The 24,550-nt window shown below is 35.1% G+C and overlaps 1 protein-coding gene across 1 annotated transcript; it reads left to right on the forward strand.

The window, feature by feature from the left end:
• The first annotated feature begins 2,735 nt into the window (after positions 1 to 2,735).
• On the forward strand, positions 2,736 to 24,090 carry LOC125782265 (adhesion G-protein coupled receptor G2). The gene is made up of 12 exons (XM_049465831.1): positions 2,736 to 2,938; positions 3,054 to 3,225; positions 3,324 to 3,471; positions 4,128 to 4,238; positions 5,639 to 5,755; positions 5,874 to 5,916; positions 10,965 to 11,062; positions 11,273 to 11,388; positions 13,674 to 13,939; positions 15,069 to 15,174; positions 15,386 to 15,666; positions 22,541 to 24,090. The coding sequence occupies exons 1-12, from the start codon at positions 2,755 to 2,757 to the stop codon at positions 22,684 to 22,686; spliced, it is 1,788 nt and encodes a 595-aa protein (XP_049321788.1). The 5' UTR covers positions 2,736 to 2,754; the 3' UTR covers positions 22,687 to 24,090.
• The last annotated feature ends 460 nt before the right edge of the window (positions 24,091 to 24,550 follow it).

Genomic DNA, 24,550 nt, shown 5'->3' on the forward strand with positions numbered 1-24,550 from the left:
AATTGTGTTGTTATTATAGACTGTGGCAGGTTGATTTTTTTTTACATTTATCATTTTTTGCTTTTACTTTCCTCACAGTGTCATCACTCTTGAGGAACAAAGGGAATCAGCCAGTTGCTAATATGAAATTCCTCATCTTTACGATGCTGTTGGTCAGTGTGGTCAGTGCTGATGAGGATAGTAAATGTAAAGGAGGTACAATCAACGCTTTACATTTATTTCATATATTTTTTGAAGTGGAGAATATATTTTACATCAATTTTAATGAGCTTTGGAGTTCTTGTTGATATAATACTTTATCCTGATTTTTCTAACAAAAGTGGTCTACCTGCAAATCACTATTAAGTGAGGTGGACACTGTGAGGCTTAAGCCAAATTTTAAGCTTAACGCTGCATTTAAACTGCTCCGTTGCGACAACGCACAGCGACATATCCCATTCATTTTTAATGGGAAACGCCGCCTCTGTCACGGTGAATTTACACTGCTCCGACGCGACAACGCACAGCGACGGATCCCATTCATTTTCAATGGGAATGAAAATGAGTCCGAAAATGAGTCCGTCCAACGCAATGCGTCTATCCAATCAGAGAGCAGGTGTTGGCCTGTAACGCGTCCTCAGCGCAGCGTATGAAAACATTTTAGTTCCGCTTTCAAGCGTCCAGAGAAGCCTGGAAGAGAAGTTTCAGGCTTCCCTGTTCTTTATAAAATCCCTGCTGATTCACAGGGACTCTGTCAGCGAGGAGAAAGTCTGCTGTGATTGTTGGAGTCTCGGGTGGGTTTTTAAAATATTAATATGTAATTTAATTGCTTTTGTCAGCTTATATACTGTTCACTAGACAGTGTAATGAAGCTCATTCAAACATTTATATCAATAAAGACACATTTATATTTATTAATTATTGGAAATAATAATAGCTTATATAAAAAGCATTTCCCATTTATTAAAACCATTCAATTGGATGACGCAGGGAACGCCTTTGTCACGCCCACATGCGACCGGTTGGAGGGGGGTAGTGCGACTGTGTGCATTGTCGCGTCGGAGCAGTGTAAATTCACCGTCAGGCGCAGTCGCGCGGTGCATCATGGCTCTGACGCGTCGAGATCGGGGGATGCGATGCGATGAAAAGTTGAGCCGAGCTGAACTTTATGCAAATGAATCCGTCCAACGCGATGCGTCCATCCAATCAGAGAGCAGGTGTTCGCCTGATACGTGTCTGCAGCGCAGCATCTGAAAACATTTAGTTCTGCTTTCAAGCGTCCAGAGAAGCCTGGAAGAGAAGTTTCCGGCTTTCCTGCCTCATATATTAAAACCCTGCTGATTTACAGGGACTCTGATCACAGTAATACAGCGAGGAGAAAGGCTGCAGAGATTGTTGGGGTCTCTAGTGGGTTTTTTAAATATTAATATATAATTTAATTGGATAAGTTTGCTTTTGTTAGCCTATATTCTGCTCACTAGACAGTGTAATAAAGCTCAATCGAACATTTATATTTATTAATACACATATATATTTTTTAATTAATAGAAAATAATAATAGCTTGTATAAAAGCGTTTAAATTTATTAGAAAGATTTAATTAGACGATGCAGGGAACGCTTTTGTCACGCCCACATGCGACCAGTTGGAGGGGACCAGTGCGAACATGTGCGTTGACGCGACGGAGCAGTGTAAATGCACCGTAAGTGATCTGGTTGAATGCGACTGAATTTCATGATTGGTCCTAATTTTAGCTTCATGGTGCGTAGTTTGTCATGCAGTTTAGGGGGGAACTGAAATCTGATTTAGTGCCTAAACAATCTGCAAATAAGCAGTGAGATGAGAGGAGATGAGAGGCACATCACAACAACATTTACAAAGCAAACAAAAAGATGACAGTGCAACTACATTAAGAAAACGCAACATTTAAGATACGCTGCATTAAGGAAAAGCAAAAGTGTTTTGTTGTGGGCTGTGGAGTTTTTTCAGTAGCAAACACTATGTTAGGCTAGAATTACTAAACAGCGCCCTCTAGCGGCTGGGAGCATTTCCAGTGCGGCAAATGCATTTGCTTTCCCCATAGACTGTGTATAGCTGGACAGAGCATCGTCTCTCAAAAGTGAAGCCACCACAGGTCGGGCGCCCCCTGCTGTTCGGTTTCAGAAAGCTGTGTAACCCCACCCATTCCCATAGGTTTCAACGGCAAAACAGACAACTTTTAATCACATTTTTTTCTAATATACTGTAACTCTACCTCCATTATTTAAATGCAACAGCTAGTGTGTCCTCTGCTTATATTGTTAAATATTTATATCTCCACAGAATTAGTTTTTTAAAACGTTATTCAGCTCTATTTAAAAAAAAGGTGTGGTTATTGTAAAAGGGCTGGGTTACACCTCGCCGGGGTGGGACCAATGACTGTATGGGCGGGACTATAGACTGTATGAGCTCTGTGGAGACAGCCATCAGGGGCGGGGTTATTTAAATGAGTAGGCTGTCTTTCCACAGTCTTTCTCTCTTTCTCCCTCCTCTGGTCTCTACTGCACAGACTCGGGTTTCAGAATCGCCAACATGACGGAAGATTTTGGCTTCATTTTCATCGAATGAATGGAAACGGCGACACGGCGTCCATCTTTTTTACAGACTCTGGCTTTCCCTTAATGCAGAGTTTCTGAAATGCTGCGTTTTCCTAATGTATGGTGTTAATATAAATGTATGGTTTTGTTTGTTTATTTTTTCTTCAGTTTCTGCAGAAATTCAGAAAACAGAAATTCAAATGAATTTCTCGATCTCAGACGCACAGATCACCATTTCTGAAAACGTAACTGGACTTGACTGTAGCTGGGGGGTAAAGCCATGCTACGTACAATGTGAACATCTGAACACAACTTTAAGCTCTCTAGCAAATGAGACAATATGCATATTAAACAACAACTCTCTCTTCCTGACCTTTAAATTAAGTAAGTGCACTCTCTGACACACTTTATATTTTTAATGTTTTCATGGAAGTACAAAAGTTTAAATGATTTTTATCTGCATTAATGAGGACGGTTCTGTTTTTTTGTGACCATTCAGACGAGTCCAAGACTACATGCACTGTGACAACTTGCAGAAAAGCTGATATAATTGCAAAAATGGGTAATATAACAAACCAAAAGGTTCTACAGGACCTGTCAAAACTGGTAAAAGTTAAGAACAGCTGTGAGACTGTGTTTAATGAGTTGGACGTTTTAAAAGAATACATCAAGTAAGCAAAAAAAAACAACAACAACAACAACAAAAGTGCTAATGTTCTGGTCTACTCTTCTTTTTAAAAACTCTTCTTTCTGTTTCTGTGCCACGCAGCATAGAGAGACAGTGCATACTTGAAATCATCCGCCTAGAATTCACAGAAAATACTAAAAATTATGACTTTGGGGACTTCGCAATCACCGTGATTAAGATAAACACAACAGCAAATTACAGCGACTATATAAAGGTCGCAGCTGCACAGGTAAAACTCAGCTCACACTAAGCCTGGGAGCAAATTTTTTTTTTAAAGAAAAATAAAAGATTTTGTAGCAGAGGGTGTCTAAAAAAAATGCTTTTATATTTCATATTTAGACTATATATATAGAGTGTATATGACATAAACATATCAGTATTACAACAGTAAATCCTTTATAACATTTTATAAAAGAATGTTGTTGATTTTGTTTTTAAACAAAAGCATACATTTTTTATTTTAAGGCTTTTTTAAGGTTTTGTAATATTTGGCAGGTAAAAGCTGTTAAAATCAAAAGAATTATGTATTGCACATAAACCGATTAAAAAAAACATTCCACTTTTCAATAGTGTACAGCTGTATACTCTTTCTTGTCTTGTTCTTGTTTAATATAATTTAATCAAAACAGAAAATAATATAAAATGTAAAATTTTTGTTGTTTTTTGTTTTTTTTCTCTTTTGTTTTTTTTATATCTGGCAGTTTTTTTTGCTTTGTGTTAAAATTACATGTTTGAACTGAACAATAGAAATGAGAATATATTTTTACCAGTATTTAAATGTTAAGTAGTATTTTTTATCTTTCTGTGAAGTTGCCCAATTTTTTTAGATAATACTACAATTATATTTCTATTTAAACTCATCTGCTTTTACTGTTTTAATTACAGTTTGCAGGTCTTAATGTGCACACATGGATCCCTCTGGAACCTTTTCTAAATGTTTCGGAGCTGCAGAGTAAAGTGGGTGTTGTAACATATGCTTCAGGCAAGCAATTTGCAGTAAGTATAGATTTTCATAGCCCATTTTAATGCAAATCAATTCTGGCTCAAACTTTAAAAGTTAAGCTAACTTTTTTGAATATTCCAATGAAAATAAATAGTACATTTCTGGTTAAGGCCAACAAATTACTCTTCGAAGTAGTAGGGTTGTGCCGATGGACGATATCATCGTCCTTTATGACCCAACATCACGATGGATGGTAATCATCTCAATGCCACGCCCACGTTTTTGTTTTTCCAGAAACATGCACATACTTTTGTTCCTCGCCCCTTAAAAAATGTACAAAAGAAAATAAATTATGTAATTTGTAGTATTATTAAAACAAATAACAAACAAAAATAAACCCAAAATGTTGACAAAAATATAATCTAACGAATTTCAAAACATAGAAACGAAAACGTTAAAATGGTATTAATATAACATAATATAATATAACAGCTGGATCAAACAGTTTAGCGTCAGTCGCTAGGAAAGAGCACGGCATTGCGATAAAAAAAAAAAAAAACGTTTTAATAAATAAGGTCCTATCAAGTGAAGTAAAATATATGGTATTAAATTCACATATTTATTGATATTTAATCAAGAGAAATCAGGCAAAATGCGCCGCGCCGCGCTCTCTCTCTCTCTCAGCGCGGAGCTGAATTCAGCGCGAGGCTAAAAATAACATAAAAACTCAGTTTAGTTAAATAAATTAAGATGAGTGAGGATCTGTAGAGTTAATCAAATATTGTCAAATATAAAGGATAGGTTGAGGTTTTGGGGAGCTGTTTCAATTATTTGAAACTGAAACTAACTGAAACTGATATTATTCTGCGCACTAATAGATAGCCTTTTATTGGGTTTTAAATTTGTTTTTATTTTATATTAATTATTTTTTATTAATTTTAAATATTTTTAGTATTTTATTGATCAAACACCCTACTAAGTAGCACATATTCTGTGATTATTTTTGAGATATAATTAAAGTGGCAGTCCGTATTATTTATTTAAAGAAAAAATGAATATTGAAAATATAAATTATTTTATTTCAATCACATTTTAATGTTTAATGTCAGTCATGTGTTATCTGGGCAGCAGCTTATCTAATCTAAACTGTGGGGCTGTATTATGTATAGAAACACACAGATCAGAATGGAGACAATAATTAAGAATTAAGAATTAAGAACCTTGGATCGGATCATCCCTAGATTTAAAGGAGTTGTGTAAATTTTAGTTTATTCTAAAAATAAAACTAAGCTTAAAAATTGTATAAAAATACCCTTTTATCATTTTCACTTCAGGTATTCTGCTCTTTCAAGGTTAAACATTAATTTTAAGGGGAAAACTACAACACTTTTGACACCTGCTCTCTTTTTCATACTGATTATTTATTTTTACTTTATTCTGAATTTATTTTCAGATTAGCCAGGCTGTAAACATTTTGTCTCCTGTTATCCGTGTTGAAGTTGCTGAAGGTAAAATCGAGAATCTGACCCATCAGCTTAAAATCAATTTCTCACTAATCGATAGTTCACTGGTAAGTGATCTAAAGTTATCTTATTCTAATTCTTACATTCTTCTCTAAAATTCACTCCTTACTTTCACTTTATTACTCTTTAAATTCTCTCTTGTCCTTGTGTTGGTTTGTCTTCTAGAAAAACCTCAACATGTCATGTCAGTACTATGATGACATCACAGGTATGTACGGTTTTGTTGAGTATATATATATATACACATACAGCTCTGAAAAAAATAAGAGACCACTTCAGTGTCTAAATCAGTTTCTCTGATTTTTTCTGTCCAGAAATCAATATTTGGTGGAATAACCCTGTTTTTTAATCACAGTTTTCGTGCATATTGGCATGTTCCCCTCCACCAGCCTTACACACTGCTTTTGGATAACTTTTTTCCTTTACTCCTGGTGCAAAAATTCAAGCAGTTCAGTTTGGTTTGATGGCTTGTGATCATGCATCTTCCTCTTGATTATATTCCAGAGGTTTTTCAATTCTGTAAAATCAAATAAACTCAATTTTATGCAGTCTCTTATTTTTTCCAGAGCTGTTTATATGACCTCTTTTTGTTGACTGTATCATTACTTAATTATTTCTACACTATCTGATTGCATGATTGAAGTGGCAGGTCTTCATCTGAAAGCAAACCTTCACATACACTGTGCTTTTACTTTTTAAAATTAGGGGAGAACACCCAAGGAGGCTGGGCTTTCTTTTTTTTATTCGTTCGTTCTTTCTTTCTCTTTCTTTCTTTTAAACTAAGACTGCTTTCTGCTATTCTTGAATCATTTGAAAGTATAGGGATTTCTGTCACTTGTTACTCCTATAAATAAGGGTTAATAATCTACAGTTACAGTAGATACAGGAATCACCAGCATAATCACATAATTCACACAGGAAACAATCCAGAACTATAAAAGGTCTGCAAAAGTACCCTCACATAACTGTGGGCTTTAGGCTGGAGTTTAGGCTGTCAGCTGCTGATTTGTGGTAAAAGGCCAGAAATCCTCTCTGATATGTGGAGCTACATGGTAGAATTACAGGGAGGTTACAGGGTGGTGGCGAACAGTGAAACGTTGGTTGTGAAGATGTGGAAGATTCAGTTATTTCTTAACTCCTCATTGAGACATCAGCTCCTGCTGCTCTGTGCCCTTGTGCCCCAACCACAATATACACAGCTCCGGCCACAAATCTCAACACACACCTGCTCACTGAAGTTTGTGTAGAAAATTTGACCCTTGTTGAAAAGTGTTACCTACATTTTAAATTATGTCGATGTTTGTTTTTAGTTGTAATTAGTTAAACTACATATAGAGAATGTGAATGTTTTTATTTGGCTATGTAATTCATGTATTTAAATCACTTTGGTCATTCATTTAAACTTGGGGTTTTTAATCAAACAGTGTTTCTCTGTTTCTTGATGGATAAAAACTTAAAAACACTTTATTTGGATGGTCTACCTAAACCTTAACCTTAAATCTAACCCTAACCTCAATCTCAACCTTAAATCTAACCCTAACCTCAATCTCAACCTTAAATCTAACCCTAACCTCAATCTCAACCTTAAATCTAACCCTAACCTTAGCCTTAAATCTAACCCTAACCTTAGCCTTAAATCTAACCCTAACCTTAGCCTTAAATCTAACCCTAACCTTAGCCTTAAATCTAACCCTAACCTTAGCCTTAAATCTAACCCTAACCTCAATCTCAACCATAAATTTCCCCCTAACTTAAATCTCAACCTTAAATCTAAACCTTACCTAAACCTTAATCTCAACCTTAAATCTAAACCTAACCTAAACCTTAATCTCAACCTTAAATCTAACCCAAACCTTAATCTCAACCTTAAATTTAACCCAAACCTTAATCTAAACCTTAAATCTAACCCTAACCCAAACCTTAATCTCAACTTTAAATTGAACCCAAACCTTAATCTCAACTTTAAATTGAACCCAAACCTTAATCTAAACCTTAAATCTAACCCTAACCCAAACCTTAATCTCAACCTTAAATCTAACCCTAACCCAAACCTTAATCTCAACCTTAAATCTAACCCTAACCCAAACCTTAATCTCTACCTTATATTTAACCCAAAACCTTAATCTCAACTTTAAATTGAACCCAAACCTTAATCTCAACTTTAAATTGAACCCAAACCTTAATCTAAACCTTAAATCTAACCCTAACCCAAACCTTAATCTCAACCTTAAATCTAACCCTAACCCAAACCTTAATCTCAACCTTAAATTTAACCCAAACCTTAATCTCAACCTTAAATTTAACCCAAACCTTAATCTCAACCTTAAATCTAACCCAAACCTTAACCTCAACCTCGAATTTAACCCAAACCTTAATCTCAACTTTAAATCTAACCCGAATATTAAACTAAACCTTAAATCTAACCCTAACCCTTACTGTAAAATGTTAAGTTTAGAATGAGGGTTAGAGTTAGGTTAAGAGTTATATTTAGAATAATTTACTTAAACCAGTTGTATTTAATAGACACAGATGAATGTTAGTTGAGCATCTGAGAAATCTACAATAGATCGTTCAAATAAAGTAAAACTGTTATTTTCTTGCAGCAGCTTTTTTACAGATTGTTTTAAACAGTGCAGATTTTGATGGTAGCTGGTTTCAAATGGTCTAAACTTTGAAGGTAAAGGTGGTTGATAGGCTGTTTAGAGTAGTGAGCAGCATGTTGTGTATTTCATGTAATTTTTTTCTTGCTTGGTCATGACACCCACATTCACATTCAATCTTTTATGTTGGGCACAGATGGGATGTGGCCTCTGCCTTTAACACATCCCGGCAGTGCTTACACACTGGACACTAGTGATCAGGCATTCTCTCTCTCTCACACACACACACACACACACACACACACACAAGTCAGAACAAGTAGTTTTATTGTCAATACTGCATATGTACAGGACATACAGAGAATTGAAATTATGTTACTCTCCTTCCCAAATTTTACAGCAAGTACAGATAATAGATATAATAAAAGAGAATGGGAGACACTATGAGTACAATACAGCAGGGACACAAATAGACATACATGAGACAGAAACAAGGTGCAGTAGTGTGGGGGAGAAATAGATATATAAATATAAGTAAAAAGAAATAAGATATATAATATAAAAGAGTGGGAGACACTATATGTACAAAACAACAAGACACAATAAACATAAGTAAGACGAAAGACAATAGTGCAATATTGATGGTGATTGAGATGACAGTATAAACAGAACCCGTATAACAGTATAACAGTATACAGTACAACATATGCTTATTGTTTCAAATTGTGAGTACATATTCCCGGCACATGCTTGGTCATTTGGCTTATGCAAATACTTCCAACTGGGTTTGTTTTTTTTACATTTTCTTTTTATCTCAATCAGTCTGTGGTAACCTTAGCGTGAAATATTGTGACATGCTAAAGGACTGCAGCTTAAAGCACGGGTGCACAGTTTCGTTCATGACTAGAAAGGCCAGTATCCACCGACACTCAGTATTTATATTTATTCTATATTAAGAACTAACTTTCAGTATGAGCAGAGGCTCAAAGTCGAAACCACATAAAAGTATAAAAGTAAATTTAATATAAGGGGGAAAAATGCCATTAAGAACAAAAGCTTAAACTATGCTACAGGGTCCTCTAGTGCACTACCCCCCTTCTCCCCAAAACACATTTTTCTAAAAAGCCATAATGACTATAATGTTATATTTAAATATTAATTTTGAAAAATGTGCCTGTATGGACCTGTTGCATCTTTTAAGGTGACACAAAGCTCCAAGCTGGGAAATAAACAGCTGAGCTAACATTTCTTGCTCCCAAGCTCCCCCTACAGTTGGGAATTTACCCCTAAAGGACATGCTTTACACAACTGTCACTGAAAGTTAAAGAAGCATGACTGATAGATTATATAGATAAATTCTACTGGGTTTTACACAACTATGATGCAGCGTTTATGACACAGCATTACACAGTTCTTCCTGAAGCTGTCCTGCCCACTTTACCAGAGTTACATAGTGCAGTTAGCAACATTACAAGCCTGGAGTGACAACAACACTTAAGCCATTTTAACTATTTACTGTTAGAGGTCAAAGCAGCACAAACATGATACATTGAAGCTGATATAATGCTACTTTAAAGAAGAACTGTGTAAATTTGACTTTTGGTGTAGTAAAACATGATAAAATGTACCTACCTTTGATGAACAGCACACCTCCGTTCTCCCACAGCGTTCAGAGATCAATAAATTTGAACAGATTGTTTAAACACCCTTCAGACTGGGTGACACAAAGCAATATTTGCCCTGATAAAACGTTTTTTCCACCGTTATCCAGCTCAAAGTAGCTTCACACCTCCTTGCTAGAATCCAGAGAGCCCTGACATTCAAATCAAGGCACTAATACCTTTAAAAGTGCACAAGCTGCTTATTAAAATCCACTGTTTACATCTTATAATGCTAGCTTCAGCTCCGAGTGCCGCCATCTTTGTACTGATAATGTCATATATATATATATATATATATATATATATATATATATATATATATATATATATATATATATATATATATATACATAGATGTAGCAGCCAACACCAGGAGAAAGGCTATGCAAAGTCTATGTATATATATATACACGTCTGTTATTATCAGTACAAAGATGGCGGCACATGGAGCTGAAAGTAGCGGTATGGGATGTAAACAGTGGTTTTTAATAAGCTTCTTGTGCACTTTTTAAGTTATTAATGCCTCGTTTTAAATGTCAGTGCTCTCTGGATTCTAGCAAGGAGGTGTGGAGCTACTTTGAGCTGGATAACGGTGGAAAAAGCGATTATTTATGCCCCATGTCAGCCATTCTGAAGGGTGTTTGGAAAAACTGTTAAACGTTCTGGATCTCGGAACGCTGTAGGAAAATGGAGGTGTGCTATTCAACAAAGGTAAGTATTTTTATCATGTTTTATTACACTAAAAGTCAATTTTAACCAGAGTTCTCCTTTAATACTCAAACGCTATTGAGAAACTGAACCTCTCTGTATCTTATTGCACTTTTTATTATTATCATTAAACTCACAATTGTGTCACATGGCTGAGGTGACCGAGACATATGACAAACAACAAACATTTGTTTTTATGGAAAAAACCATGTGTACTGGCAACATACACGTGACCCTGTGCTTGTAGCAGATAACAGTTAACAGATTAATGTTGGTTTCTCAAACAGGATACGTGTGGAAGGAGCAAAACCCACAAATCATCGACAGGGAGGGAGATTATGTGATATGCTCATATGATCACATGACTCCTTTTGCTGTTCTTCTGGTAGGCACTGAATTTGTCATCTAAGTCATTATTTAACCCTTTCAGACTGGAATTATGATCTGGTTCTAAATATATTTACATTTGTATACAGAGCATGGTCCTTTGCAATTGGCGCAGGGTATAAAAAAATAATTATTTCATACTGTACTTTACTGTATTTTATATATACTCTATATAATCTATATTTATCTGTCTGTCTGTCTTGTTTAGGTTGACCTGAAAATTGATAAAAAGAACTATGAAATATTGTCATATTTAACCTACGTTGGGTGCGGTCTCTCAGCACTGTTCTCTGCAGCCTCCATCTTCCTCTTCGCACTCAAAAAGTGAGTTCACTTTTTATTTATTCAGTGTTACTGACAGTAGAGTAGTTGAACTAAAATGGGGTTAATTAGTACACAGTGTCTAGTTTCTTTCTGTATCTGTATCTACTGGAGTATTATGTTTACATCACTACTGTACTTAAGTACTAAAATACTGTATCTGTATCTACTGCAGTATTATTTATACTTTACTACTGTACTTAAGTACTAAAATGCTGCATCTGTATCTACTGGAGTATTATTTTTACTTCACTACTGTACTTAAGTACTAAAATACTGTATCTGTATCTACTGGAGTATTATTTATACTTCACTACTGTACTTCAGTACTAAAATTCTGTATCTACTAGAGTATTATTTATACTTCACTACTGCACTTAAGTACTAAAACGCTGTATCTGTATCTACTGGAGTATTATTTTTACTTCACTACTGTACTTAAGTACTAAAATACTGTATCTGTATCTACTGGAGTATTATTTATACTTCACTACTGTACTTCAGTACTAAAATTCTGTATCTACTAGAGTATTATTTATACTTCACTACTGTACTTAAGTACTAAAATGCTGTATCTGTATCTACTGGAGTATTATTTATACTTCACTACTGTACTTAAGTACTAAAATACTGTATCTGTATCTACTGGAGTATTATTTTTACTTCACTACTGTACTTAAGTACTAAAATACTGTATCTGTATCTACTGGAGTATTATTTATACTTCACTACTGTACTTCAGTACTAAAATTCTGTATCTACTAGAGTATTATTTATACTTCACTACTGTACTTAAGTACTAAAATGCTGTATCTGTATATACTGGAGTATTATTTATACTTCACTACTGTACTTAAGTACTAAAATACTGTATCTGTATCTACTGGAGTATTATTTTTACTTCACTACTGTACTTAAGTACTAAAACACTATCTGTATCTGTATCTACTGGAGTATTATTTTTACTTCACTACTGTACTTCAGTACTAAAATTCTGTATCTGTATCTACTGGAGTATTATTTATACTTCACTACTGTACTTCAGTACTAAAATTCTGTATCTACTAGAGTATTATTTATACTTCATTACTGTACTTAAGTACTAAAATACTGTATCTGTATCTACTGGAGTATTATTTTTACTTCACTACTGTACTTAAGTATTAAATTCTGTATCTGTATCTACTGGAGTATTATTTTTACTTCACTACTGTACTTAAAGACTAAAATGCTGTATCTGTATCTACTGAAGTATTATTTTTTTCTCCTACTTTCACTTTTTTTTAAACTTTTACTTTGATATATTGTTCATGTGTTGCATTGTGACTCATTGCAACTATAAAAATGTTAGTAATCATTCTAACCCATATTATCACTAAAAGTCAGAGCAGTAGATGTTCTGCACTGTCACTGCTGCTCATCATGAATGAATCAAGAGATCGAGCTGATCTTATAAGATCTCGCTGCTCTGAGAACTTTCCACTGCTTTCTGTACTACACTAATAACTACACTAATAACTACTGTGCTGTACTTTTACTTTCAGTACTTAAGTACTACATTTAACTATAAACTACTGCAATACTTAATTACAAAAAATGTTAATACTTTAGTATTAAAGCTTAAATAATACTTTAACTTTTACTAAAGTCAATTTTTGATTACAGCACTTGTACTTTTACTCAAGTCTGGGTCTCTGGGCAAATGTAGATGTGCACTTCTGAGAATTTAACCCCTTAAACTTCACAGAACCATAGGTAGTTCCTGCTTTTTAACAGCTTAGAATAAAGTCCGCTGATTGGCATCGATTTGCACATACACTGACAAAAATGCAGCATGTGACGGATCAGGAACTAGTATTGTGTCCCATGACTTTTGTCATTTACCATGTTAGGAGATAACAAACTTTCATAAAGAACATTCGATGCCACTGACTTGTGGATGATGTATCTGGATTTCTGCCAGAGTTGCTTGTCTGTTCGCATGGACAATTCTAGCCAGAAGCTGCCAGTCACGATCATTACCACCCACAGTGCTTACTGCCCACGATGTCCACTACGACATATTCACGCTGTCTTGCCATGAGCACACTGGCCAACCACTGTGTTCAACCAACTTCACTTATAAAGATACCACCTCACAACGTATAGAGATGTGGGCTTTCCCAAGCCATTACCTGAGGTTACCCTTCAGTATCAGTTAACGTATTGTTGCACTATGACTTTTGTCACATCAGTATATATAAACAACATGCTGATATTCTATATTCTTTTTTTTTATTGTATAAAAGAGCCCCGAATACAGACTACTCCAACAGCATCCACGTCTCTCTGAGCGGAGCTCTGTTCCTCCTTAACGTCAGCTTCATGCTAAACGAGATCGCCGTCACCTGGTCGAACGGGCTCTGCGTGTTCGTGGCCGTGACGATTCAGTACAGCCTGCTCTGCTGCTTCTCCTGGATGGCCATCGAAGCTCTTCACCTGTACCTTCTGCTGGTGAAGGTGTTCAACACCTACATCCGACACTACATGATCAAGCTGTCTCTGTTCGGCTGGGGTGAGAAACAGGGCCAGGTGCCCCACTGTGCAATAAACCATAGGAGTTTATCAATTAAATCTAATAATATTTCCTTAAAATATTAATTCATCTACAACTCCAGTTCCTAATAAGATGGGATGCTGTATTAAATGTAAATACACATGATTAGAATGCATTGATTTGCAATAAATCGCATTTACCCATATTTGATTCACAATAGAAGATAAAACACAATTCAGAAGTTTAGATGTTGAGACATTTGGTGCATTGTGCATATAATAGAAAGATAATAATATAAGCAAAATATTAGGCAAAAAGTGTGAGAAAACCCTTAGAAAATGAAAAAGACAAATATTAAGGAGCAACAACAAAGAAAGCAGAACGGCTATAAAAAAAAGGGAAATAATTAAGTTTTTTATTATATGTGTAAATAAATATAGAAATATAAAAATCCTTTTTGAATAAACTAAACAATTTAGTATTTTACTATAAATACAGAATTCTGTTCTAGAACTAGGGCCAGGATAAAGATTAGAATATGTTGAGTCAATGTTGAGGCTAAGACTTTTTAGGGTTTAAGGTTTGGGTTAAAGTTAAGGTTAGAACTAGATAGATGGATAGATACATATAAATACAATAAAATAAAAAATAAAAGGAAAAGTGTAAAAGTACAGTCTTTAGTGTGTGTGTGTGTGTAATGGAGAATGGAGGTAGTGCAGTTGAACACAATAGACAGTGAACACCAGTTGATGTGCCTAAATGAGGATAACTGATGTCGGCCATACAGAACGTGCAAATACACAGTTATATAAACATTTAAATTTAGCAGTGCAAATGATACGTACATGAATGAACTAGTGAATGAACTACTAGTGCAAAATAGGGTAGAACTGTAAATTAGAGCCATGATTAGATTTAGGAATGGTAGTATTTTTCAATTTCAACATCTGATCTGGTGTTTTATGTGGCATTGTGATTGAATTACGGGTCTATGAGATAAAAAAATGGCTGCATTTTGTTCTTTTTATTTTTATTTTATTTTTGTTTTATTTTATTTGGAGTTGTATTAATCATGCAGTATTTGGGTTTTACAGTTTGTGTAAAGTGTTTAATGGTTATTTTTGTTGTCTTTTTGTTTATCCTTTAGGAGTTCCTGCTATTATTGTTGGACTGTCTCTGTGTGTGTATAATATTAAATCTTTCTATGGCACCAAAAACATGACATTTACAGACACCACTGAAATTGCACAAATGTGAGTGAAAATTGTAAAATATGATTATTGTTATTATTATTAATGTTGTTGGTGGTGGATATCTGACTGAATAGGGTCTATTAACTGTTTTAACTGCATATAGTGTGATATGTATCTAGTGTATATGTTTTATTATTATGTGATGCAGATTACACATTGTTCAACCAGCTAAATATTTAATATTTAATGTCTGCTTGTGTTTTTAATGCAGCTGCTGGATCACTGATAACACGTTTTTCTACGGACTGAATCTCACCTACTTCACCTTCATGTTCCTGATGAACACGGGCGTTCTCGCCACAGTGACCTCACAGATCTGTAGACTAAGGAATATGGGCCGCAGAAATAAGAAGCTGCCCTCCTGTAAAGATACCTGCACTGTGCTGTTCCTGTCCTGCCTGCTGGGTCTGACGTGGGGCTTCGCCTTCTTCATCTCTGGATATATAAATTACCCCCTACTCTACCTCTTCTGCATCTGCAATAGCCTGCAAGGTATGCTGATTCAGGTTCTTCCTCACTGTTACCTGTGCAAAACAAAAAGTCACCTATGATCATTAAGTCATTAAGGGGGTCTAGAACATTTTTATAGTGTTAAATAATTTCCAATTTTACCAATTTCAGCCTAAAATTACATACCCAAATTTTAGGCCTTTTCACGCTAATATTAAATAATTCCGAGGCAATTACATAAATTAAGATTACTTAGAAACCTTTACAAAATTAATTGAAAACACTTAAAAATATTTAATTTAACATATAATGGTCAAAATATGGTAAAAACAATTCCGTAATCCTGAGAGTCAGACAGTTTGAATGATATAAAGGCATATTTCGCCCTAAATGTTTATTTCCTGAAAGGAAACACAGCGAAATAGGCTACATAACTGAAAAGCAGAGATTCTAAGCTTTATTATGGCATATTGAGCCTATAATTATTCATAAACCAGCCAGATATTAATTATGACATTTTTCAGGGTGTGTTTAAAGGTTAAAAAGCAAAGCACTATATTGTTATTTATTGGGTTGTGGACCGTAAGCATTAAACATCTGGCCCATGAGGTTGTTTGAAATATAATGAACGATAATGAAAAAAATAAATTAATAACTAAAATGCTTCTCAGGAGAGCTTTTGTTTACATTCCTCCCTTGTCTCTCTCTGTCGCGTTTGGCGTGGCTTTAGTTTCCACCCGTTCTTGGGCTCCCTATCTTCTTATAACGATGTTTTTTCCCCGGCTGTGTCCCAATTCACTAGCATTGGTAGAGTACTGGACCGCGACCCTGACGACATTGGGTTTACCTGCTTTGAATTCAACTGTTCTGCAATTGGGTTCAACAACCCTCTGGACTGGAGAGCTACTATTCTATAGCACTCCATCCCATTACACTTCATTTTACAAAACAGGGTTTTTTTCTGTGGCCCGCCATATAATAGCTTGGAAAATATCTGGCCCGCGGCCAAACTTAATTGCCGACCCCTGGTTTATGTTTTTTGTTTTTAAGTTAAACTAGCTTTTAATCCAAATCAAGGTAAAAATGCAAGACAGCACCCAGTACAAGTGATTATAATAAAGAGAGATCTGCAAAGTAGATTTATTATTATTATTATGATTATTAGTTTGTTTATTTTTTTTTTTGTATGTTCTATTGTCACATCACATGACGTGGCAGTGACGGGTGTTAGTAGTTGTTATGGAAGGAAACAGTGATGACTGGTGAGTTTCAGATCTCTGTGGTGAAGCTAACAGTCATTATTTAAATCAGAAAGTGTGGATGACACACTTTGTTTCCGCTACTGCCCACAACCCCCCTTTTCATATTCCTTGTTTCTCTTTGGTCAGACTGGTTTTGGGTGGTCTTTTATTGGCCAGCTCGGTCTAGTCTAGATTCTATTTCACTTATCTATGTCATGCTCAGAGTTTTATCTGCTCTCTTATCTCTTACTGAATTACACATGGAAAAACAGTTTAGCTTATAATGATACCAGCATTATAAGCTTTAACTTACCTTTAATTTACACAAACTACAGATCCCTGTAATCTTATTTTATTAACGTTTCAAAAACATTTCAGAATTTAGCAGTGCCATTTTTAAAACTAATAACATCAGCTCTTCAGGTCTATAAAGCTATTCTGACTACATTGAGCCATTTTACCATTGATTTATATAAAATCTCACTTTTTAGTAGCATCTGGATGGAAGTGTTGGATTGCAGTGCTTTTCAGAGGAGATGAAGGTGACCAGAAACAATACATTATTCAAAATTGATTGAGACTGATGTGAGTAACTGTTGTGGGTGGCAGCCCATAGCATAGTGTCTGTGTCTTCAGGTCAAGCTCTGGAGACGGCAGCAGTATGTGGACGAACACTGTCCTGTTTTAATAATTTGCTGGAGTGTGTATTTAGGAAAGGTAGAGCCACTGCTTGCAGGATCTTGATATATTGATATATTGAGCTCTCAAAGTGCCTGTAAGAAGGTAATCTGACATTTCACTAGTAAAACCTCACTTATAGGTATCTACAATTACCTTTTTACTAGCAGAAATTGTAATTCCACATATGTTTACATTAATTCAGCAAATTGCGGGTCTTAATGTAACGTGTTCATTAAATCATTAATTAGCATTCAATCATTAATTAATTAACTATTTAGATTACGTTTACAGAAATGAGGACCTTAAGTTGTAAAGCAATTAAGCAATTAAGTTGTAAAGTGTAAGTTGTGAAGTGTAATAGGATGGAGTGCTACAGACTAGTAGCTCTCCAGCCCAGAGGGTTGTTGAACCCAATTGCAGAACAGTTCATCTCAAAGCAGCTAAACCAGCTAAAGAATAAATAAATAAAAACACCACTCCTCACGTGGGATCGAACCTGTGTCATCAGGGTCGCAGTCTAATACACTACTGCTGCCCTGGCTAGTGAATTGGGACACGGCTGGGACTTATAAGTACTTATAAGGAGATAGGCTTAAAACAGGCAGAAAAAACGAACGGGCGGAAACTAAAGTCACGCCAAGTGTGACAGAGAGACAGGAGAGGAATGTAAACAAAAGCTCACAATAGAAGCATTTATTTCATTTTTTTTATTATCATTCATTATAGTTTAAACAACCTCACGCCCCAGAAGTTTCATGTTTGTGGGCCACATCTGACCCTGACCCAGAGTAAAAAGATATCTAAATTTACAATTTCTAAAATAAATATATTTAAATATATCTGTAAAATAGACAAAAGAGTGAGATTCCATGTAAATTAATGGAAACAAAGGAAGAAATTAAGGACGTGTAACTTTGTAATAAAAAAAAAAAACATAGCCATAACGCAATAATAATATTATAGCAACACCAATAAAATAGCAGAGTAAGAACATAATTAAAATACTATTACAATATCATAGTTAATACTACAAATATTTAAACATGGTAATGCACAATAGTAATAATATAGTATTAACTCACAATGAATCCCCATAATAAATCCATTATAATAATACTGCAATAATATTGTTATAACACAGGAGTAATACGTTTGTAATGACATTGCAACAACAGAAAAATAACATTGTGATAACACAGTAATATCATGATTGTAAAAAACTAACTAGAGTAACAACATTGTAATTAGTAATTAGTAATAACATTGTGAAAATGTGTCATCCTGGTAATATCTCTAGAATTAATAGCGTTTATTAATCTGTAGATCTGATATAGCTTATAGCTGATATCTGAAACTCGAGCTTCTGTAGAGATCTGTAATTTGAGCTTTTACTAATAAAAACATAATTTAGTTATCACTGCCATCAGTTTAGTCAAATGTGGCTTGCTATAATTATATTCTGTTTAGATAATGTATCTTAAAAATCTGTTTATAATTATATTATTATATTATATATAGTTATAACAGCGAATTTGCATCTTCAGTCTTGACTCACGAGTACTCAGGCTTCCTGGATGTGACCAAAAAGAATGTGCCCTTTATGCTCGCAGCTGTACCAAAACCAAAACCAACCACAGAAATACAATACAAGCCTAAAATAACATATAAACTTAGGTCAATAATAACTAAACTTAACTTAAGACAAATTATCACAGTAAATGAGAATGAAGCAGGATGCAATTGCAGACTGGTTTATTTTTAGGGGTGTGACGAGACACTAATGTCACGAGACGAGACGAGACACGATACTGGGTTCACGAGATCGAGACGAGACAAGATTTATAAATAAAATTTAAAAGGAAAACCTCAAAAATGAAAAATAGAAAACATGTAAACTAGAGTTTTATCATATAACGTACACTTAACAGACTGGTTTCTCTCACACATTGATTCTATAAGAAATTGAAATAAGAATAAAAAATAAAAAATAAAAATATAACTTTTATAGTGCAAACAATAAGTGCAAACCACAACCAGTCATTTAAGACTATAGTTTGTGTTTTTTTCTCCTAAATCTCTTGTAATTTTACTATGCATACCATAACCAGTCATATTAAGACTATGCTTGAAGTGCAAACAGAGACAGAACATTTTTAAATACAGTACAGAGCTAAGGGATTAGTACACCTGTCTATGAAACAGTCACGTGTAGGATTTACTTACAGTATTTATATATGGTTTGTGTCTTGTTGGTCACTCTGTTACCGTTTATTGTTTCCACTGGAGCCAAAATGCAGCCAGACATACAACTTAAAAGTAGCAGAAGCATCTTCTATGCAAAAGTCCGCACTTAACTGTTTTTTTTTACCTCACGAGACAGGTTTAAGCCTGACGAGAAATATTGTCCGTTTTAATCTCACACCCCTATTTAAAATCAGAGGCAATACAAGGCGTAGTAAAAAATAAACAAAGCAATAGTCTTAACCATGAAAGCAACATGGATAAACACGGCTCAGAACTTAGTAAACTTTAAAGTATTAAGAGACTGAGTACTCTTAGAGTACTCACAGCAGGAACGGTTCAGTTGAATCATGCTGAAGCACAGTTCTGCCCCCTCCCCTCTCCCCCATTGGCACTGCACTCACACTGTGTTTAAACAATCCGTGCCCGAGCACGCTTACATCATTACTCACTGCTCAGTGCGCTTGCCGGTGTTCAGCACCCCTGCCATGAAAAGTTCCCTCTCTCGGAAACGTGTCTTCTTAATGAAAGCAGAGATAATCTGCTTTAATTTACTTAAGTCCTATCCGGACAGGATTAGTTGCTCATGGAGTCCTGAGGTAATTTTCTCTTTATGGTGGGGGTCCTCTGTGATTTTATTCCCATCCAGAACAACCACGAACTGTATTTGTTTTTCTCAGATGTCCTCTGAGAAAATTACTGGCTGAATTATGTACTGTTTTTCGCTGAACTCTGTGGTCATTTGGTCATTTTATTCCAGTCAAGCCCACATCTCTGAGTTTCTTCACCTCAAGTTTAGTAAAATAGATATTTGTCCACTGCTACACATCGTAATTACACTTTGGGTGTGCATTTCCATGGAGACCCACATAAAATAAAACAGCAAGTACAAATGGAGGAGCTACTGAACCTGAATGCGATGTTTTGGGACCGAGAAAGCAAAAAAAAAACGCTCACTGGTCCTCCAGTTTTTCAATTGCAGTCCGATTGCAAGAGTTTTATCACTGAGTAGAAGTGTAAAATATTTTTTACAGACGTCCAACTGAGAAACTAATCCTGTCCGCTCCAAAAGAAAGTTATGGTTAAATACATAGCAACATAGCGCATACTCCCAAGAGAGGGTGCTTTTCCTGACAGGGTGCTGGTGATTAGAACTCCAACGCTAGCTAACAAAAACAGGAGAAAAAAGAAGAGAAAATCAACTCCACATTCAGTATCCTGCCGGCCAGTGCAATGATCTTCTATAGGACATGCGAAAAGTCATGGGACACGATAATAGTAGCATGACATCTAGCATATCAGTACCTGGTGATTTAATCTATTCCTTAGCATATATGTGAGAATTAAACCTTGATGAGTAAAACTGTATATGTGTATGTATAGAGCTATATAACTGGCCACAGTACGATTCCAGGGTAAGTCAAAAGTTGCAGGACACACTTTTATATCAGAAACAAAGAGAAAAATCAATGAAATTAAATAAAAAGATAAAAGATAAAAAAACATTTTTAAAAAATTATGACACCAGCAGGTAAAGGGTCAGTGTGCCTGTCATTTAACCCCATATTTAGTTTTAAGAAATATAAGCGTGTATAAGATTTTGACTCACTTTTTATATACTGACTGAGAACTGCACTGAATGTTCACTGTGGCATTTTGACAAGATTAATAATAGCCTTTTCATTAATACCAGGCTTAAATATGTACCTTTGGTTTTTGGGTTTGAGTTACTCAAATGCCCATTTAAGGACTTGATGAGTTATTGCAGGGGTGTCCAAACTATGGCCCGCGGGCCATTTGCGGCCCGTTTCCTTTTTTGGAGCAGCCCGCGAGGTATTTTAGAAATAGAATGAAAGTTGGCCCGCTGTTAAGCAGGTTTTTATAATGTGAGATTCAAAGTTTGAACGCTAGGTGTCAGAAACGGGCCAAAGAGTCTAAAAGCGGAGAGGGTGCGCATTTCTAGCGCAGAAAAACGGGCCAAAGAGTCTAAAAGCGGAGAGGGTGCGCATTTCTAGCGCAGAAAAACGGAGTAAAAGAGTCTAAAAGAGGAGAGAGTATGCAGTTGTAGCGCAGAAAAACGTGCCAAAGAGTCTAAAAGCGGAGAGAGTGCACATTTCTAGCACAGAAAAACGGGCCAAAGAGTCTAAAAGTTGCCGTAATTAAGGAGTTTTATATTAAGAGACATCATGAAATTAAACATCAATTTGAAAAATCTTAGTTTACACAACGCTGTCAAAGATAAAGATAGTAAGTCAAGTAAAATGGTGTGTAAATGAAAGTAATCAGGAAAAAAATTATTATTTAAGGTGGTATATTTCACTATTTGTTTTATTACAGAGTCTGTGGCCCGTGACTTCAAATATATTTCTCCTTCTGGCCCCCAACAAAAAAAGTTTGGACACCCCTGAGTTATTGTAACCTGATATATTAGAGTTCTTCTACCATAAAGCTTAACATTTAATGTCTTAAGTAAATTAAATAAAATGATTTTAATGTATTCAATTAAGCTTAATGTAATTTATTAAGACAGTGGATTTTAGGACTAGACTTCACAGGATTACAGTATGTAAAATTAGAAAATAGAAACTAGAAACTAGACATGACTGGTGTTTTGGACAGTAAAGGGAAGTTCTGCAAACTTCTTGAAACAGCAGTTATGGAGAACGGTGTGAAGACAGTCATAAGGTTCTGTAAAAAAGGAAGTGAGAAGTGTGTGGGTGAATAATTTTGTCTTTTATTCTGTTTGTTTTTAGGGTTCTTCATGTTCCTGTGGGTCTACAGGACGATAAGGAGGAACAGGAGTCTGGCAGAGCAGAGCTTGTCTCCATCTGATCCCTATTCCAGCAGTACCTCCAAAACCAAAAACAGCAACAACTCTGAATTTTCCCATCACTCCTAACAGATACTACAGCCAGACTTTCCAGCTTTACTTCATACATCACTGGAAAACCAGAGACCACAGAGTCCTCACAGCTCAGATGATCCAGATGAGAGATCACCAGTTTCATTATCAGCCACTCAGTCCACATTTCTCCATTCACTTCCTCATTGTTAACGTAAAACCATTACAACGTTCATAAGGTTTGTTATAGTATTCAATTAACCCACACAGAAACATAATACATGACATATATATATATATATATATATATATATATATTGCTATATCAAGAGTAATAGTGATAGGATTGAGGTTTACATACATGTTACCTTTGGTAAAGGTGATATCTTATCATCACATACATACATCCTCAACATATAGGCAGACATAAATTCAGAACATATATAAAATCCATATCCATAAAATGTGGGTACTACTTTAAATTAAGACTACTCTCATAAAGGGTTCATAAATGGTCAATACATTTGTTTATTAGTTAGGTTATGAATGTTTTAATAATCATTCATTCTAAATAAAATTTTACATATAATAAAATTATACCACAGTTAGTGGTTAGAAAGCGGCGTTCCGACCCTGCAATGTGATTGGCTAAGCGGCGTTCTATAAGTATAAATATACCATTATTAGATAGTAATGCATCGTAACCGAAGCGATTCATGTATTACTCCGCCACATACAGGTAATCTAGCAGCGATGCAGCGCTTACAAGCCAAACACCACAGCTACAAACAGCGCAGCTACAAACAGATCAGCAACATCTCCTCCAGTGAACATCTTTTCCAAATATTTATAGAAACCAATCCAGACAGTTCTCCTAAATAGTTCCCCAATGGTGGAACAAACTTCCTTCCACTACCAGATCAGGAGAATCTCTCACTATCTTTAATAAACTCCTGAAGACTGAGCTCTTCAAAGAGCACTTACTCTCCTAACATCTCTAACTAACTACCTTCTACTACCAGATCAGGAGAATCTCTCACTATCTTTAATAAACTCCTGAAGACAGAGCTCTTCAAAGAGCACTTACTCTTCTAACACCTCTAACACATTAACTACTTCTAACCTCATTTTCTAATCCCCCTCTTTTCCTTCCATATGTCCCCTATTGCTAATGTACATAATTTGTAACTTGCATTGGATAACAGCATCCACTAAATGCAACACAATGTAATGTAATGTAAAGTCTTGGTTAAATCTTAGTACTAAGATTTTAGTACCATAAACAAAAATGAAATTAATCAGCTTCTACAATGTTTCTATGGATCCGTCAGAAATGTGACGTGAGAGTTGTAGAGTATCGGCTGCTTCATTGGGTTAGGAACTTATGCACATTGTATAGTTTTATTTTTTTACTTTACTGTTAATAAATCCAATATCATCAATTGTTTTATTGTACTTTTAATAAATCCAGTATAAATCGTTTTTTTTGTACTTTACTTTTAATTAAAACAATTTTATCAGTAGTTGTATTTGTGTCGATTCGCCTCTATAATAATTATTGGTAATGATGTTCCTTAACTGTTTTAGTGTTGCACGGGCAATTAAATTAAATTATTTCACCCCTTTAACTCAAATTCTTTTACAATACACAGCAATAATAGAATTAAAGTATAATAAAGTATATGATCTATGACTACAGCACAGCAGTGCAAATAATACACATTATAGCATAAACCCCTCAAGTATTATCAGTAGAAGTAGCTTCATTAGAAGGGGTGTCTGCAAACATTTGGACAAATAGTGTATCGTCTGCCAATTTCAGCTAAGAAATTATGTGCTGTGTAATATGTATTTAGATATGCAGATTATATTGTTTTACCACACAATTCCAGCTGTTTTTGGGCTCTTATGCTTGTGACCC

The sequence above is a fragment of the Astyanax mexicanus genome, chromosome 16 (assembly GCF_023375975.1).
Source record: "Astyanax mexicanus isolate ESR-SI-001 chromosome 16, AstMex3_surface, whole genome shotgun sequence".
NCBI classification, from domain to species: Eukaryota; Metazoa; Chordata; class Actinopteri; order Characiformes; family Acestrorhamphidae; genus Astyanax; species Astyanax mexicanus.